Source organism: Phaenicophaeus curvirostris, chromosome 7, assembly GCF_032191515.1.
Source record: "Phaenicophaeus curvirostris isolate KB17595 chromosome 7, BPBGC_Pcur_1.0, whole genome shotgun sequence".
In the NCBI taxonomy this organism is placed as follows: domain Eukaryota; kingdom Metazoa; phylum Chordata; class Aves; order Cuculiformes; family Cuculidae; genus Phaenicophaeus; species Phaenicophaeus curvirostris.
Genome location: NC_091398.1, coordinates 6,245,413 through 6,261,186, shown reverse-complemented (window position 1 = coordinate 6,261,186; position 15,774 = coordinate 6,245,413). Strand labels below are relative to the sequence as shown.

At 45.7% G+C, this 15,774-nt stretch overlaps 1 protein-coding gene across 9 annotated transcripts in view; it reads left to right on the top strand.

Moving 5' to 3' along the window:
• HDAC4 (histone deacetylase 4) overlaps positions 1–15,774 on the top strand; it is a 277,760-nt gene that overhangs the window by 55,955 nt on the left and 206,031 nt on the right. For 2 of the 9 annotated variants that reach the window (XM_069860652.1, XM_069860647.1), the window contains exon 1: positions 10,422–10,593. The exons of 1 other annotated variant lie outside the window; for it this stretch is intronic. In XM_069860652.1, the coding sequence (XP_069716753.1) occupies positions 10,485–10,593 (109 nt within the window). In that variant the 5' untranslated portion in view covers positions 10,422–10,484. Of the gene's footprint in view, positions 1–10,418; positions 10,594–15,774 lie in introns of those variants that run through there. 6 more of the 9 variants (XM_069860653.1, XM_069860650.1, XM_069860648.1 and 3 more) reach the window with 5 other exon arrangements.

Below are 15,774 nucleotides of genomic sequence, written 5' to 3'. Positions count from 1 at the left end.
TTAACCTGTCTGGGTAAATTTCCAATACAAAGGCCGGTGCCAATCTGATGTGTGTGCTTTCCCAAATCCTTATCTTTTGCTTTCTAGTGCAGTGACACATCAGATGGAACAGCAAGTTTTGGGGTTGTGTATAGCTTCACTTTTGTCTCTAGTACCAGACTGGAATAAAGACCTCAGCTCTCTTACTGCTATCGAGAATTCCTTAAGGGAAGTTTTAAAAAAGATAAGTTGTAATGATATCTTTTTTTTCTTTTCCTTAGTTGTCTTTTATTTGCTTTTTTTTTTTTTTTTAAGGAAAATACTTCAACAAGGGTTTAAAAATAGACGAAGGCTGTACTTTGATTAGGTTGCTTTGGCACTGACGTCAGCCTGTGACATTTATCTATGTACGGATTTGTCGCCCTGTTGACTAAGGCTTTATTTACACAAACGGGGATATTTCTGTCCACCATGAGGGAAACTAGGAACATCTCTGTTCAAGCCGTGTTCTTGTTTTCTTGAAGGCTGGATTTCTCTCCTACTGCTTGATTTTTACGTTGGGACAGCAGCAGGGATTTTCTGCGTGTCGGAGGACAAGGATTTAGGTGTTTATGTGCCATGAAGGTCCCTGCAGTAGGGTGCTGGCTTGGTGGAGAAGCTGCTGAGCTTGACTTGAGAGCTGTAACCTAACGTGTGAGCCTGTATGGGTCCTCTCTGGCTGGCTTCATCAATAGACAAGGAATGGGTATTCTACAAATGAGAATTACTGAAAATATGTCCTGCAAATGGGAAATACAAATGAGGAGCAGGGAGCAGTCTCAGATCAGCACAGATTTGAGTGTAGCACCTGTATTTCTCTGCCTTTTATTATTTCATGGTTTTATTTGGAGTAGTTGCTGTAATTCATGCTGATTCTTATTTGTGTATTTATTTGTTTATTTTTAGCTTCAGTTATTGCCAAGTTAAAATTCTCTTTTTTATGGGGGGGCTGAACATAAAGCTCTTGCCTGTCAGAGAAGAGGAGGCTCCAGGGAGACCTTGTAACAGCCCTTTTATTAGGGAGAGCAGTGGTAGAACTGGGGTAATGATTTTAAGCTGAAAGAGGGGAGATTTAGATGAGATCTTGGGAAGAAATTCTTCACAATGAGGGTGGTGAGGCACTGGCCCAGGTTGCCCAGAGAAGTTGTGGCTGCCCCATCCCTGGAGGTGTTCAAGGCCAGGCTGGATTTTAGCAACCTGGTTCAGGTGTCCCTGCAGGGCACCTGGTAGGGAAGTTGGAACTGAATGATATCTAAGGTCCCTTCCAAACCAAACTGTTCTTTGATTCTATGAAATAACACTAGGAAGTTGAGTGGTGGTTGAGTCCCCTTCCCTGGAGGTATTTAAGGCACGGGTGGACGAGGCACTGAGGGGCATGGTTTAGTGATTGATGGGAATGGTTGGACTCGATGATCCGGTGGGTCTCTTCCAACCTGGTGATTCTATGATTCTATGAAGTTCAGCTGCTGGAGCTTCTCAGAGACTCTCCCCAAAGCAACATGCAGGGTTTCCGTGGCCCCCAATCCTGTTGTTTGTAACAGTAGCAGAAATCGCTAAATAGTTTTCTATAAGCACGGTTATCTAAAATCTGGTTCCTAGCTCACGGGTTTTCCCAGAAGTGACTTTTAGGGGTCATACATGCATTGGAAGTGGAAGGATGTACAGCAGTGCTCTTCTTTGCTGTTGCTCCATGGGTATTGGTGTGCGTTGCCGGCGTAGCTGTTGTTTGTCTGTGTGGAACACGGCTCTTGCTTTCTTGTGCCAGTGTATGAGGGAGCTGCGAGGAGCGGGACGGTACGATGTGTTTCCCAACCATGCGTGTTGGCGGCAGAAAGCGAGCTCTCCTTCGGGAGGGGAGGCTGCTGGAGGTGAAATGAGACCATTAGTGTTTTGGCTGCACGTGCCTCCTCCAAGCACAGTCCGCAGGGATCCAGCGCTGCTGCAACTCAGCCAGACATTCCACTGTGAATTAGAATCACTGCTGGTTTAGATTTTTCAGGCTTTGGGCTGTAAACTGCTGTGATGTGGGGAAGCGTTTTGCAGGGAAAAGATCCCTCTGTGGAAGCAGGTGCTGTTGTTGGTGCAGGATGATACCGTTTTGGATGTCTCTGCTGCTGACTTAATGCCCCAACGCATTTTCCTGTGCTGCCACAATCGTCTGGAAAACAAAGTGCTGCTGCACTAGGTTGGTCCTCTTTGTATGCAGCTGCTCAGATCAAGCAAGTGATGGATCCCAGAATAGTGCTGCAGCCGCCTGGGTCATACCGAGGACTAGACGGGCAGTGCCATCTTAATGCATCCGTTGTTTATATATCCATTTTCTGTTTCTTTCCCTTTCTTTGATTTGAAAGGCAGCTTGTTCATACTGCAGTTCCCCCTGAAAGAGATAAGCAGACTCTTGGGCATGGGAACAGAGGGAGGTAGGTTGACCGTTTGGACGTTTAAAATCTGAGATTTTTTTAAAAGGTTTCAAGTAGAAGATTTTAAGTGTGAAACCTTCTTGCATAGTTGTCTTTCCTTCTGGGTAGCTTGTAAGAACCTTGCTGATGAGCTCATTACACAGGGCTTTTAGTAGAGTGGGTTCTTGATTTTCTTTAGGGTTTTTGCTTTGCGGTGTTTTTTGTTTTGCAAATGTACATGCTTTTCTAAGAAAAGGTGACTATCCCCCCCTACTCAGCGGCTTTGAAATATAAAACCTTTTAAAGGAGTCAGCCTTTTCTGTGGGAATTCTGATTTTGCTGTTCTAAACGTGAAGAATGCAACTCTGGTCCTGGTTTGCTTTTCACTTACTGGTCTTGCATGTGTTCATATGCGAGCAGGAGCAGTGGATAGAGAATAATTGTTGAGGCAGTGAAGGTAGTGCTTATTAATCACATTGACTGGACCTAAAGCCCTTGAATGCTTTACCTGATCAACAAAACACTGAAGCTGCACCTCATCATACCAAATTCCCTAAATATAGCCTGAAAGATAATTACGATCTTATGGCTCTAAGAAAGAGCCTGCCCCGTGGTGCTGACCTTGATATGTAGAATGGCCAAGAGAGACTGCTGTGTTGCAGAGGTGTCATTTATTAATCATACTAATTATGGAGAACCAAAACATCTGCATCAGTTAAAATGCTGGATGTGTTCATGTACCAGAGGAGTGTGGGATCTGTTGGAACTGTGTCAATCAGCAACCTCATGGGAGTTTGTGTCTGCACAACCACTCCCTCCCTCCTCCAAACACTACTTTGTGATTTCAGGCACATCTCAAGTGATTTCCATTGAACAAGTTGAAGGAAGTCCGCCTTGGTGTTTGTATGTCATTGAACCTCATACCAGTCTCATGCTTCAGTTAACTTTTATGGAAAAGTTTAAGCTAATGCTGGAGATGCTAAAGCTTCTGATATTTGGCTAAACAAACCAGATGTTGCCAAAGAATTGAGTTGTCAATATTAAAAAACCACATTCTGCTCTCAGAGTAGCCCATTGCCTCACACCTAAAGACATCCAGCTGTGGCTTTATGCTTTGCAGAGCTGCTGCTTCAGTGGCTTCAGAGCTTCCCAATGCAGGGCTAGGTCAGCACTCCAAAAGATACTGGGCTGGTGCAACTGAGGGATGAGGAGCTTGCAGGCATGGCCTGAGGGCTGTGCAGACCTACTGACTCGGTGTCCTTGTGTCCCATGCTGTGTCTCTGTGCTTGGTCTCTGCCTGGGTGGAGGGAGCTCATGGCTGGCATGGTATGGCTGCTCCTCCTTCTCTGTAAGCTCTGGAATCTCCTTAAAGTCAGAAGTGCCAGGTGAGAGCATGGGTGCATGTATGACTTCTGTAGTTACTGCAGGAATCTTGTATCCTTTGGCAGATGGAGGAAAAAGCCATCCCAGTTCCAGCAGACAATCCTTCTGAAAGGACACTGTGAGAAATTTTCCTGTACATTTCTTGACATCAGTGTCATAGCTTGTGTACCTGCTCTGGCAAATCTGTAGGCAAGAGCTGTTTCAAACTAAATGCAATACCAGACCCCACAGGGCTGTCTTCTTGCTGAAATGAATGTAGTAAATAGAGAGGAAACATCAATACTTGTTTCCTGTCCACAAGAAAAGCTGAAGGCATGAAATGCTGTTAGCAGGGAAACTCAAGATGAGGTGGTTACTTGAAACTTGAAAGAAATGGATCTTACTCTCCAGGATTTTGGTACTGTAACTGTATTAGGCAGCAGCTCATAGTCTGGGCTCTCCTGTAAGTGCACCCTGAGAGATGCGAGGCTTGTGGTTTAGGCTCCAGAAAGTTCGTCACCAATCCCCGTCCTCTGGTATAAGGATGTTACGTGCAGGGTTTGTGTTTTGATCTTATGGCTGGGTGGTACTTGCAAGAGTTTCCCATGTTCCTGGAGACCACATGCATTTTGTCTCAATTGCACGTGCTGTCATGAGCTGTGATGCAGCTTCTCCCTGTGGTCTAGGCTTTACATTTGAAAGCTGTCCTCTTCCATTCATCCCACCCCAGCCCATAACCATGCAGTTCATTGAGGGCTGTGTCTGCCCTTCCTCTCAAACCAACCCAGGGGCTGGCTGGTGTGCTCCTAATCCCTAAGGAAGCAAGCCTGGAAGAGTTCCTTGCTCCCCATCTGGAAGAGTCCCAGCACCACCTGGTGTTCCAGAGCTTCTCAGGGTTTGGAGTTATCCAGCTGTAGCAGGGGAGCAAGGGTGCTGGGGAAAACGGAGAGAAACCCCTTCTGTCTTATCATGGCTTCCCCAAACCTCTCTCTTCCTCACTGGAAGTGTTGATTCAATAGTGCCTTAATATTTGCTGGGGTTTTTGGGTTTTTTTCCACATCGCCTTTCTGTAGGGTGATGCCCTGCAGAGCTGTAGGGCAAGGGATTCAGCTTCTCTCCCACCATTAGTCCATGCAGGGTGAGCTGTCAAAATAGTGCTGTTGTCCAGTGTGAGTTTTCCCCTCTGGAATCAGCCATACCATGCATTTTGCTTACAAGAACATGTAACCTCCAGGGAAAACAGGCAAGGGAGCGCAGTTTGAGGAGATGGATGCATTTGATCCAATATAGCCAGTAGGCTTTCCGTCCTTTCAGTTTTCCTATCACAGTATCTGTTCTTATCATGTAAGGTCTAAACTTTTGCAAAGTAAAAGGAGACTTAAACTTATAGTAAAAAGTTATAAAGCATTTATTAAAAAATCAAGGAAAGGCATAGAATTTTACTCCTTTAAAGCAGAGTTGAATCAGCTCCTATAATGATAAGGGTGTGTGTTTGTTATCTGCCTCTGTAAGCCTTGGCCTTCAAGAGAAAATTGTAGCTGGCTAAGGAAAAAAAACCCGTGGAGGATGGTGTTGCAGGTTGCTCTTGAAGGGAGCTGTTAACTCAAACTCCCGAGCCAAGTGAGGCAATTTTTGAAACTTGGTGTCTCTGGTGAGTGGTCCTTACAGACTGTCAGGTTCTGCCTACTCAGACTTTAAGGAGAGCATTAATTTCTGCAGCAGCACGGTCTCCAGCTGCTGGTCTCTTGCCCTCTCCTGGACAGCCTCAGGAGAAAGCCTGCTGCACCTAGAGGATCCTATGGACAAGAAAAGCTTTCCTCTACACGTAAGTGGAAGGTGGTGACATTATTTGCACTCGTGTGTGTCCATTGCTTATGTGTGAATGAGCTGTGCTATGGAAACACAGAGATCCCGGCAGTGGCGAGTCTCAAAGATGCTCGCTGTGACAGGGATGCGCTTGGACCTTTGTAATTTTTAAATCACCCTTGACACAGAGGCAATAATAATGGAAACCCACTAGAAACTGTCTTGATTAAAGGCTGGTACAAATTAACTTGCAGATTGTCTATTTATCATACTCTCACAGTGCTGCGGCAGTCTGTTTTCAAATGAAATGTGAGTTTAAATCCATAAGGCTTTTCAGCCCTGCAGGAGAGGGGACAGCTGATGCCCGCCGGCTTCAGGAAGGCAGGAGATCTGTTGCTGCCTTCTGAAGCCGTGAAATGAACTGTTTCACTCCGACATGACGGGCACTGGATCGTAGATTTAGCAAATTATTCGTACTGACTTTTGTATAGCTTTTTCCTGGTCGTTATCTTTTGGCTGGAGGGAAAGGAGTGCTGATCTCCTCTCCCCACAGGCTCTGTTTGAGGACTACATTTTGGTGCTGGTTTCAGACAGCAGCTAATGTACTTACAGAACATTTTCTCCAAATTTCATAGTGGATGAAGCCTGCTGAGTAAAATGCCATTATCTCTGCCTCTAACGCTTATATGTTTGGGGATGATTTTCCAAACAGCAATTCTTTAACCTGCGCTCACCTGCAGGCTTGCTGCCACTGCTGAAAATGATGTTTTCTCTGTCAGCCCAAGCGCGACAGAGTCAAGCTGGTCATTTCACATCTCTGCCTGAGGCAGCTGCTGATTTCTAAAGCTTTATAATTTTCCCCTAAAAAAAGACGAGGGAGCTCAGTGGAACTGCAGTCCTGTGGCATCCATACTAGGGAGGGGTTTGCTTTCGTCTCTCCACCACCTACCTGCCAAAATCCAGATTTTTCCAGTGTCTTGACTGGTAAGTGTCTGGACAAAGGCTGTAAAACATCAGTCCACGAACAGTATTTGGGGAGCACTAGGCAGATTAGTGTAGTGGGAAGTTTTTTATGTTGCTGAAGAAGGGATTGGGGCCATATATTCTGGATACAGGGCTTCCCGTGCTGCATATCTTTCACTTGAGGATCTTTGGTGCCTTGTGGTTAGTTGCTCAGCATGGCATGGGATGGGCTTGCACGAGATGGGGCTGTAGGCTGTGCTTTGGATATTCTTGGCAAACGTGGAATGTGATGGTTTTTGGACTGTGATGTGTGTCAGAGAGGGTCTATTGGAGAGATGTTGTAAGGGTAAAGGTAGTTAGGGATGAATTTAAGAAGGTGAGGTGGTATGATCTTGGACCAGTGCTGGCTTAGGGTTTTGTGCTGCTTTGCATCTCGTGGTTTTTTGCTTAAAGACATAACGTATTGCCTGTGTGCACAGTCCTCACATTTATAAGTGTCTTACTCTGAGCATTCATGGAGTGCGGATGTTCATAAAACAGACATTCATGTCTTGAAAACTCCACTCGCCTGTGGTGAATGGGAAGCTTTCCCAGGTAGGCTGGAGGACCACTGTAGTTGGTCCTGAATAAATGAACCTTTCATCATGTACGGTAGGAGGGAGGGAATCACCACCTTGCTGTGATGGATGTGGAGAGCACTTCCAAAGGCGAACACTGCGCAGGTGACTGCAGTGCTGTCCTCTGCTGCTGAGCCTGGGGGCTGGAGCAGCTGGGAGCTCCCTGCAGCAGCTCTTCAGGGCAGGGACCAGGAGAGGAGTGTGGAATATAATCATGTGTGAATGTGCATGCTGCTTGGCTGGCAGTTCGACTGATACTAGAGGTCTTCTGCAACTTTAATGTTTCTATGATTCTATGAAATACAAGGGTCTGTCTGAATTGAAGCACGATTAGTGGCCAGTGGTGTTTTCATGATAAATGAGAATTACTCCTGCTGTTAAATACCCTCATCCATACAAAATCCATGCTGAACATGCATTTGCACGGATACACACATGCATACAGGCATCTCCTGTGCAGAAACAAGCATCTTGTCTCTGTACCCTGTTTGCCCAGGGGCTGACAGCAGCTGGCAGTGACGTGTGCGGGGACAACGCTGGTTAAACAGAAGAGCTGCTTTCCACGTGGATATTTTGCATTCAGTTCCTTTTAAACATAAAGGAAAAAACAAAAGCCTCCTGGGCCCTTGCTGTTTGGGTGTGGGCTGTGAAGAGGTGAGTGGCTTCTCACCTGCTGAGGCTACAGCAAAACTTTTGTGGAGTCTGTGTTGGAGATGGAGTGGTTTATGTCTTTGGGAAGGTGTCTCTTGGGCTCAGAGGGTGCAATAATGGATATTTAGGTATTTCTGTTCAAGGAGCTTGCTGTTTCAGTGCTGCCTGGTCACTTGAGATCCTCTAGGGCTTCAAGCAAAATCTTAGGTGAGAACCCTGTGGAACCCAAAAGGCATCATCAGGGTAACGAACATGTGTTCTTGCCTAACGCAATGCCTGTAGTTTTGTTACTGTGTTTAAAACTGATGAAATATAGCCTGCAGCTTTGATGAGGGATGTATGTATATTTAAGGATCATACGGTCCCTGGAAAGCAGACTCTTCACTTGTCTGTTCAGAGGCACTGTGGTCTGAGCTTACCGAGGGTGGGTTTGGGCGTTAGACCTCTGACCTGTCGTCTTCTGTGTGGAGCACAGCCTTGAAGTTCACCTGTGCATTCCCCATCCCATCTGGGAGTCAGCTCCTGTTGGAAGGTGTTTACATCTGAACTGGTTGCAAGAGAGCCTCCAACGCTTTTTTCCTCTGCTAAGCTGATGTAGCACACCACTGCCTTGGCTTGAAGAGGTGAGCTCTCTCTAGCAACATCCAGTGTTAAACTTTGCATTTCCTTATTTGCTACTATTTTAGCAGGAATTCTTCAAAATCTCTCTGCTACAACTGTCTCGATCTGCAGTGCAGTTGCAGAGTCAGGACCTGATTTAACTCTATTGGATGGATTTCCAGTCTCAAGACATAGCAAAGAATCATAGAATGGTTTGGGTTCGAAGGGACCTTAAAGATCATTCAGTTCTAACCCCCCTGCCATGGACAGGGACACTTCCCACTGGATCAGGTTGGTCAAAGCCCCATCCAACTTGGCCTTGAACACCTCCAGGGAGGGGGCATCCGTGACTTCTCTGGGCAACCTGTGCCGGTGCCTCACCGCCCTAATGTCTAATCTAAATCTTCCCCCTTCCAATTTACAGCGACTCCCCTCTCATCCTATCACTCCAGGCCCTTGTAAAAGGTCTCTCCCCAGCTTTCCTGGAGGCCCTTTCAGTACTGGAAGCTGCTTTAAGGTGTCCTCCACACCTTCTCTTCTCCAGGCTGAACAATCCCAACTCTCTCAGTCTTTCCTCATAGCAGATTCTGGCCCTTGAATCATCTTCATGGCCTCCTCTGGACCCATTCCAACAGGTCCATGTCCTTCTTATGTTGGGGATTCCAGTTCAGCTGTGTCTCTCTGCAAGGTCATTCCTGAGCAGTGATGTCCATGGGCTTCTCTTTCCTCTGAGGAGCTCTGCAAAGGCCCTATGGGCTGGGTGCCAGGGACAAGCACGATGTCTGTACTTATTGTGAAAAGAACACTTGTGGTTAAGGACTTCGAGCTGGTCCATAAAGGAGAGAGACACACCGCTAAAGCAGAGCGGGATCCTGATACCCAGCGGTTGGTGTTCATTACACTGGCTCTGCTATAGGTGTGTTCTGCACTTCCCTTCTGTAGTCTTGAAAAGGCTGAATTGTTATCAGAGCTGAACCAGAGGGGGCTTGAGAGGAGACGGGGTATTCCCGAGTGTCAGCCCACGCTTGCAGCTGCGGTTGCAACAGTTAGAGACCGTATTGCTCAACAGGCAGGCAGCTCTTTAGGTAAGCATCGATTTTGCAATGCACAGCTAGCAAAATTAAACTGGGTAAATCACTAATGGGAAAACAAAGGTTTGTGGTGTTTTATTCCCCTCTTTTCCAGTGGTTTCTACCTGTAAGTGAAAGTGAGTTGCAGGGCCCCAAGCTCTGACTGTCTGCTAACAAGGTTTAGTCTTATTTCTCTTCTCCAAGTAGTAATTCAATTTTGAAATGAAAAAGTGATAAAGAATCTTAGTGCAGGGGTGCTCCTCGTACTACAGAGTTAACCTGCAGCTTTTGAGTCCTGCTCCAATGGAGCTGTGAAAATCTGATTAACCCAAAAGAGATGAGGTGTGCCCTGAGTGATGCCAGATAAAACAAAGCACTTGCACGTGTAGGGAACAGCTTGATTGCTGTGAACAGGTAGGAAAGAAACAACCTCCCAGCCTTTCTTTGCTCCGGCATCATTGCTCTAGGATATCAGCAGCAGAAGCAATTGCTCTACTGGGCTGTCCCTGCAAGAGAGATGAGCCTCCAGCCCTGTGTCCTGCTGCGGAGCATGGCAGAGGTGGGAAAGGCAGCTGCCTGCTCCATGTTGTGTTAAAAAGGTGCAAGAAGGTATTTTTTCTTTCTCCCCAAGGGACTGTGTGTGTTGGGGGAAGGACGGTTGCCTGCATTCACTTTGTTTGGGCACTAGTGTTAATAGCAAAGGCAGATTTGGCTCCGGACTGTGCAGGTGTATTTCTACACTAAACGTGAGCTGTTGTTGTGGCACGTTGTGCTTATCACATACCTTTGACCACTGATCCCTGCCCGGTCAGCAGCTATTCCTGGTGCTCCCAGCCTGAGCCGCAGTGGTCCAAGAAACAGCCTGCCCTGCTCTGTCTTCTCATTGCTGGTTTGAATTTTCTGCAGTCTTAAGCACTGAAAAGCTTCTCTGGCCATTGGAGGGTTGGTCCTGCCCAGGGCTGGTTGGGGCAGGCTGGCTGGCAGCTCCGCAGAGCAATATGCTACAATCCTGCAGCGCTGAAAAGAGAGAGGTGGGCAGCTTCAGGCATGTGGTGTTTGCTTCCAGGGCACGATATCAGTGTGTCTTCTACTCTGAGAAGCAGAAAGGTAAGGATAAATTTACAGAAAATAATAACCTATTGAATAGCTTTAAAAGAAATTGGTGTGTCTTTTCTGAAAACAGAACCTGGATACCAAGTTCAGCATCAAAATCTTTAAAGAGGCTAATGCAGAAATGCTTAAACAAGGATTTATAGAGAGAGAAACTGAGAAAATTTGCTTTATGGTGTTTTAAACTGCAGAAGAATAGGGCAGAAAGAGATTACCGCTCTCTTCTGTGCCTGCCTGCAGCTGCATACGAAGGCTTCACAGCTGTATTTTCTGAGCATCTTTACAAAACTCACCTAGAGTTCCCTGTTAGAGACCTCGCAGCTGCTGGCAGCTCTGCCGTGGAGAGCAGCTGCTCTTTTGACAAGTGCATTTTTATCATGGGAGATGCCGGTGGAGTGGAAATGAGCAAGAAACAACTGTTTATATAATCCGCGCCCTATAGATCCATTACCACGCAGACAAGTCCTTCGCTTGTCTGCAGCAGTGTGCACCTTGAACTGCGTTGCTATAAATAGCTGCCGTGCCGAGCAGCGGCACCTTCTGAGAAGCTCCAGCGCCTCTGGGTGCAGGCAGGGCTGGGAGGCGCTCCCTTCTACCTGGGAGGAGCTCCCACCATCTGGGAAGCAGCACCGTGGGAGTCCTTCTACTCCTCTTGGTCTGTTGGGGTTTTGGAAAGGGCCCTTCCATACCTGGGGGTCGGCTGTACAGAGTCTCGTGCATACGGTAACGCTTCCCTCTTATTTCTCACCCTAATTGCCAAATTGATATTCAGGCAACATAAATCATTTATCAGCTGAAGCTCTTCTGGGGTTCCTGTAGCAACTCCTGTTCCTAATACCTCTAGAAAATTCTCTCCATTTTTACATTAAATGCTCAGTGATACTTGGTGATTCTCTAAGCCGTGATTAAACCTGCATGTCTCAGGAATGTGCCTGGGGTCAGCTCTGGAGCTGTGTTTCAGCAGGACAGTCACAATACTTGCTTTAGTTAAGCAATTGAAGTTTTTAATCAGAATATTTTTCAAGCATGCACAAAATAAACCGGTACTGAGAGTTTCAAATCTTAGTTGTACAATTACAATGGAGTCAAGGTATGGCAACCTTGAGCCATGGCATTTATGGTGATCCCTGATTTTTTAATTGCTTCATCCTATTTTCCCTCCGCAGTCTAGTAACTCATTATACAGGCTGTAAAGCTTCTTGTTTCCGGATCGCGCTGTGCACCATATATCCATGGTAGGCTTTGTGGAGCCAGATGGAGGCACTGATGACCATGGCAAGGTCTCCGCCTTTGCAGGCTTCCCGTAAATTGAGATGTTTTTCTTTACTGCATCAGGGGTTTGGGAAGTTCTAACGTGAGCATTCCCATTGAAACTGGGTTACAAAGTCCTGGGAGGGTTTTGCTGGGCTGCAGGGATCTCTTGCTTGGATCCAACAGTCCCAACAGAAGTGATTTAACAAAAACAAGATTCCTTTCCATAATCATAATTTCTTACTTCTTTCTCTGTTCTTCCTCCTTTCTTTCTCTAAAGCACAGGCTCTTTAATGTCAGAGGGAAGGGCTCAAGAAAAATCTGTTATAAGTTTTGCATTTTTTTCCTCAAATCTGTGAAGGTTTTCGAACATTGCCCCTGCTTTCCATTTCTAAAACAAAACAAAAAACCAACTCATACTTCCGCTTCAGATTTGTTTATTTGAAATGATCCATGTGCAGCTCTTCCAGAGGTGTGAGCATGGTTCCTTCTGCTGATGTCTCTCTCCTCTTGGTTTATCTTCAGAGATATTGAAGGTGCCAATAAATCACTGGGTGCTGCCCTTGCTGCACAGTGTGCTCCTGCTGGCTCTTAACGCTCATTGAGGTGGTGGTGGGGAATGCCTTAAAAAACATCTATACTCTGAATCTGAATATACTTCTCATATTTATGTAGCACGCACATTTTATTGACTTCAGTTTTTAAACGTGTTTGTTATTCACAAGTGGTAAAGCTGTGAGAGCAGCCCTGATCTTGTTTACCAAGCCCTGCTGACATTTCTTGGTGGATACCGTCATGTCCTGGCTTATTTTAAACATTCAAGACCATTGGAAAAAAGACATGTACTTGGGAGAGAGGAAGGGAGATGGCTACTGCACAAGATTTAAAAAGAAGAAAATGCCTGCTAGAGGTGAGAACCTTTCTCGATAAACAAAATGGTTTTGGTGGCACATCTGGAGCACAAGCCTTATGAGATGTGGCTGAGGGAGCTGGGGTTGTTTGACTTGGAGAGGAGGAGGCTGAGGGGAGACCTTATTGCTCTCTACAACTACCTGAAAGGAGGTAAGTAACCTCTTCTGCCAAGTAATAAGTGATAGGACAAGAAGAAAATGGCCTCAGGTTGTGCCAGGGGAGGTTTAGGTTGGATATGAGGAAAAAATTCTTTACTAAAGAGGGGTGAAGCATTGGCACCAGCTCCCCAGTGCAGTGGTGGAGTCACCAGCCCTGGAAGTATTCAAAAAGCTCATAGACATGGCACTTCAGGACATGATTTGGTAGGCACAAGGGTGTTGGCCTGACAGTTGGACTGGATGAGCTTGGAGGGCTTTTCAACCTTAACAATTGGATGGTTCTTTTTTCCCCGGTTGTAACCTGGTGTTGTTGCTGTAACCGACTTACTGGTACTGTGCTGGCTTTGGTTCTGCAAGGAAGCTCTCCCAGGATGAGTACCAGGATGCTGGTTTTGTCTGGAAGACCATGTTGAGGAATCTGGGAAGCGTGGCCCAGATAGGATTTGCTTGGGACAACAATTTTTGTGTTATATTCTTCAATAGTGTTAAACTCTTAGGATGTAAGCCTTCAAAAAATCAAATTTGGGAGAAATTAGCTCAGTTTGCACTTTGTCTTTCATTAATTAAATAGCAGCTATTAAAAACAAAAAAAGGGTTTTAAATAATGAAATTATTTTAGGCCATCCTGGCCTAGTTTGTTATTTAATTTCCCTTCCACAATTTTTTAGGGGGTCGACTGCCCATAGCAATGATTTTAGCCTATTGGGCGGCCCTTAAACTTGTTTCTTTTTTTTTTACAGTCTTTCTGCAAACAACATTCCCTGCACTGTTTCTTGTGCCCCACTGGGGCAAGGAAAAATCAGTGGGGCAGGAGGCGTTGAGGGGGGGCTGTTCCATGGGATCCTATGTTGCGAAGGCACCGAGCGCTGTATGTGGTTCAGATGAGTCCTACAGCAAGTTCTTGAGGGCTTCTCAGTGTTGGGGATCCCACAACGCCTCTGATTTCTCCATGGGAGTTGGGGTAGGTCAGACTAACACCAAAGACCCTGAAAAGCCGATCAAATGAGGTATTGGAGCAAAGAAACTGTGCAATAATGGTCTTGACTGGGAGGGAGGGACAAAGTCATTGGGATGACACCGCCCAGACTCCTGTTTCAGACTGGGGGGAAGTGGCAGGGCTTTAAATTCTTCAGACTTAAGTTATGGTAGCGACAGTGTCTGGAGCTTCCTCCGTTTCCCCTGCGAATGCATATGTTGTGTGGTGTTTAGGTGGCAAATGTGGGGAAAGCCATTTGAGTCCAAATTCCTTCCCACCCTATAAGAATCTTTAATCTATTCAGGTGCTGCTTCTGATGCTGATGGTTGGATTGAGCGAGCACAGTTGAGCACAGTCACAGTCTGAGCTGCCTGTTGGTATTCCTTTTGAGCCTGTTCTTGCTGGTTTCCTGAGTTAGAAATCATAATTCTATTTCTGCTGTAACAATAGATACTGCCCTTTACAACAGTCATTTTTCACAGCGGTTAATCCTGATGATGAAAAATCTGTGGTCATGGGTGTGTGAAGTACAAAATGCCTGATCTAAAGCACAACGAAAAGCTGAAATACAAAATAAGTAATGGAATTGCTTTGAAATAATTTTTTTGTCTCTTTTCTTGAGGTGTCAATGAATGCTTAAGCATTCTTTGCAGCTGGGAAAAATGTTTTGTTTTTAATTTTAGCCCTGCTAATAAAGTCTTGTCATGTATGTCAATGAAGCAGAAAGAAAATTACTACAGAGCTAACTGCAGGTTGTCATTAAAGCTGATTTCCTGCATTAAGCCAAAAACAATGCAGGATTTCATTTCTGGACTTCCTAAATATGTTAGTCATGCTGATGGCTTCCTAAACCCCAAACCCAAAGAGCTATAGAAATTTACTCTGTTTGAAAGTCATTATTTGCTCTTGTCTGTCACCTTATCCTGATCTTCATATGCTGATGTGCTGCTGCCCTCTCCTCTTTTTAAGAGAAAGTGCTTTGGCTTCCAGCTGTTGACACTTGCAGGCAGCTGCTTGTAGGGTCCTGCCTGAAAAAACCCTTCCTCCCTTCATGTGGCTGAAGAAATAAGAGGCGATCTGTTGTTGGAGAGCACAGCTGAAGTTGCATCCTGCCAGATTCTTGGGCAGCAATGTAACGAGGGAAAAGATCCTGCACAGGCACTTAGGACTTTGCTCGTAGCAACTGAGAACTCTGCGCTGCTTAAAAGAAATCTTCCAACCAGATAATTTACTGTAAACAGAAGCAAGGGGAGTTTCCTGGGAGCGAGCTATAAAAAACAGCCGTTCTTAGGTTTTTGAAGCTCAGATTAAATAATTTGTTCTAGCGTGTCCCTTTGATAGCTCCTCATTGTCTGCAGCCTTACTTGCATTTTTACCTCCTCTCAAGCGTGAGCTGCTGGAAGGTTTTGGGGCATCAGTTATTTTAGTGGCTTGTAATACCCAGAGCTCTAGGGTACATTCAACTCTCCTGGCTTCTGTGTTTGACGTAGCGCTTAAAAACAACATGGGGATGAATGTGTTTATACTGAAAAATATCGAGTCAAATTAGCTTTTAAATTTCCTTCTCGGCAACTGCAGTGCTTCATCAACAAACCTCATCAGGGAGTTGTGCTTTGAGTTGTGTTTTTTTAATGATGACTAAACTAGAAACCGAAGAGGGTGACAACTGCAGTGCTGTGGGATTAATCTTGCGAACTGTGTCCAGCTCTGGGCTCCCAAGATCAGGCGAGGCAAGAAACCACTGATGAGTGTCCAGCAGGGGCTGTGGAAATGATATGGGATCTCTTGGATCTCTCTTGGGATCTCTTGGATCTCTCTTGGGAGGAAAAACTGAGAGACCTGGGTCAACCTGGAGGAGAGAAAGCTGAGAGGGGATCTCAT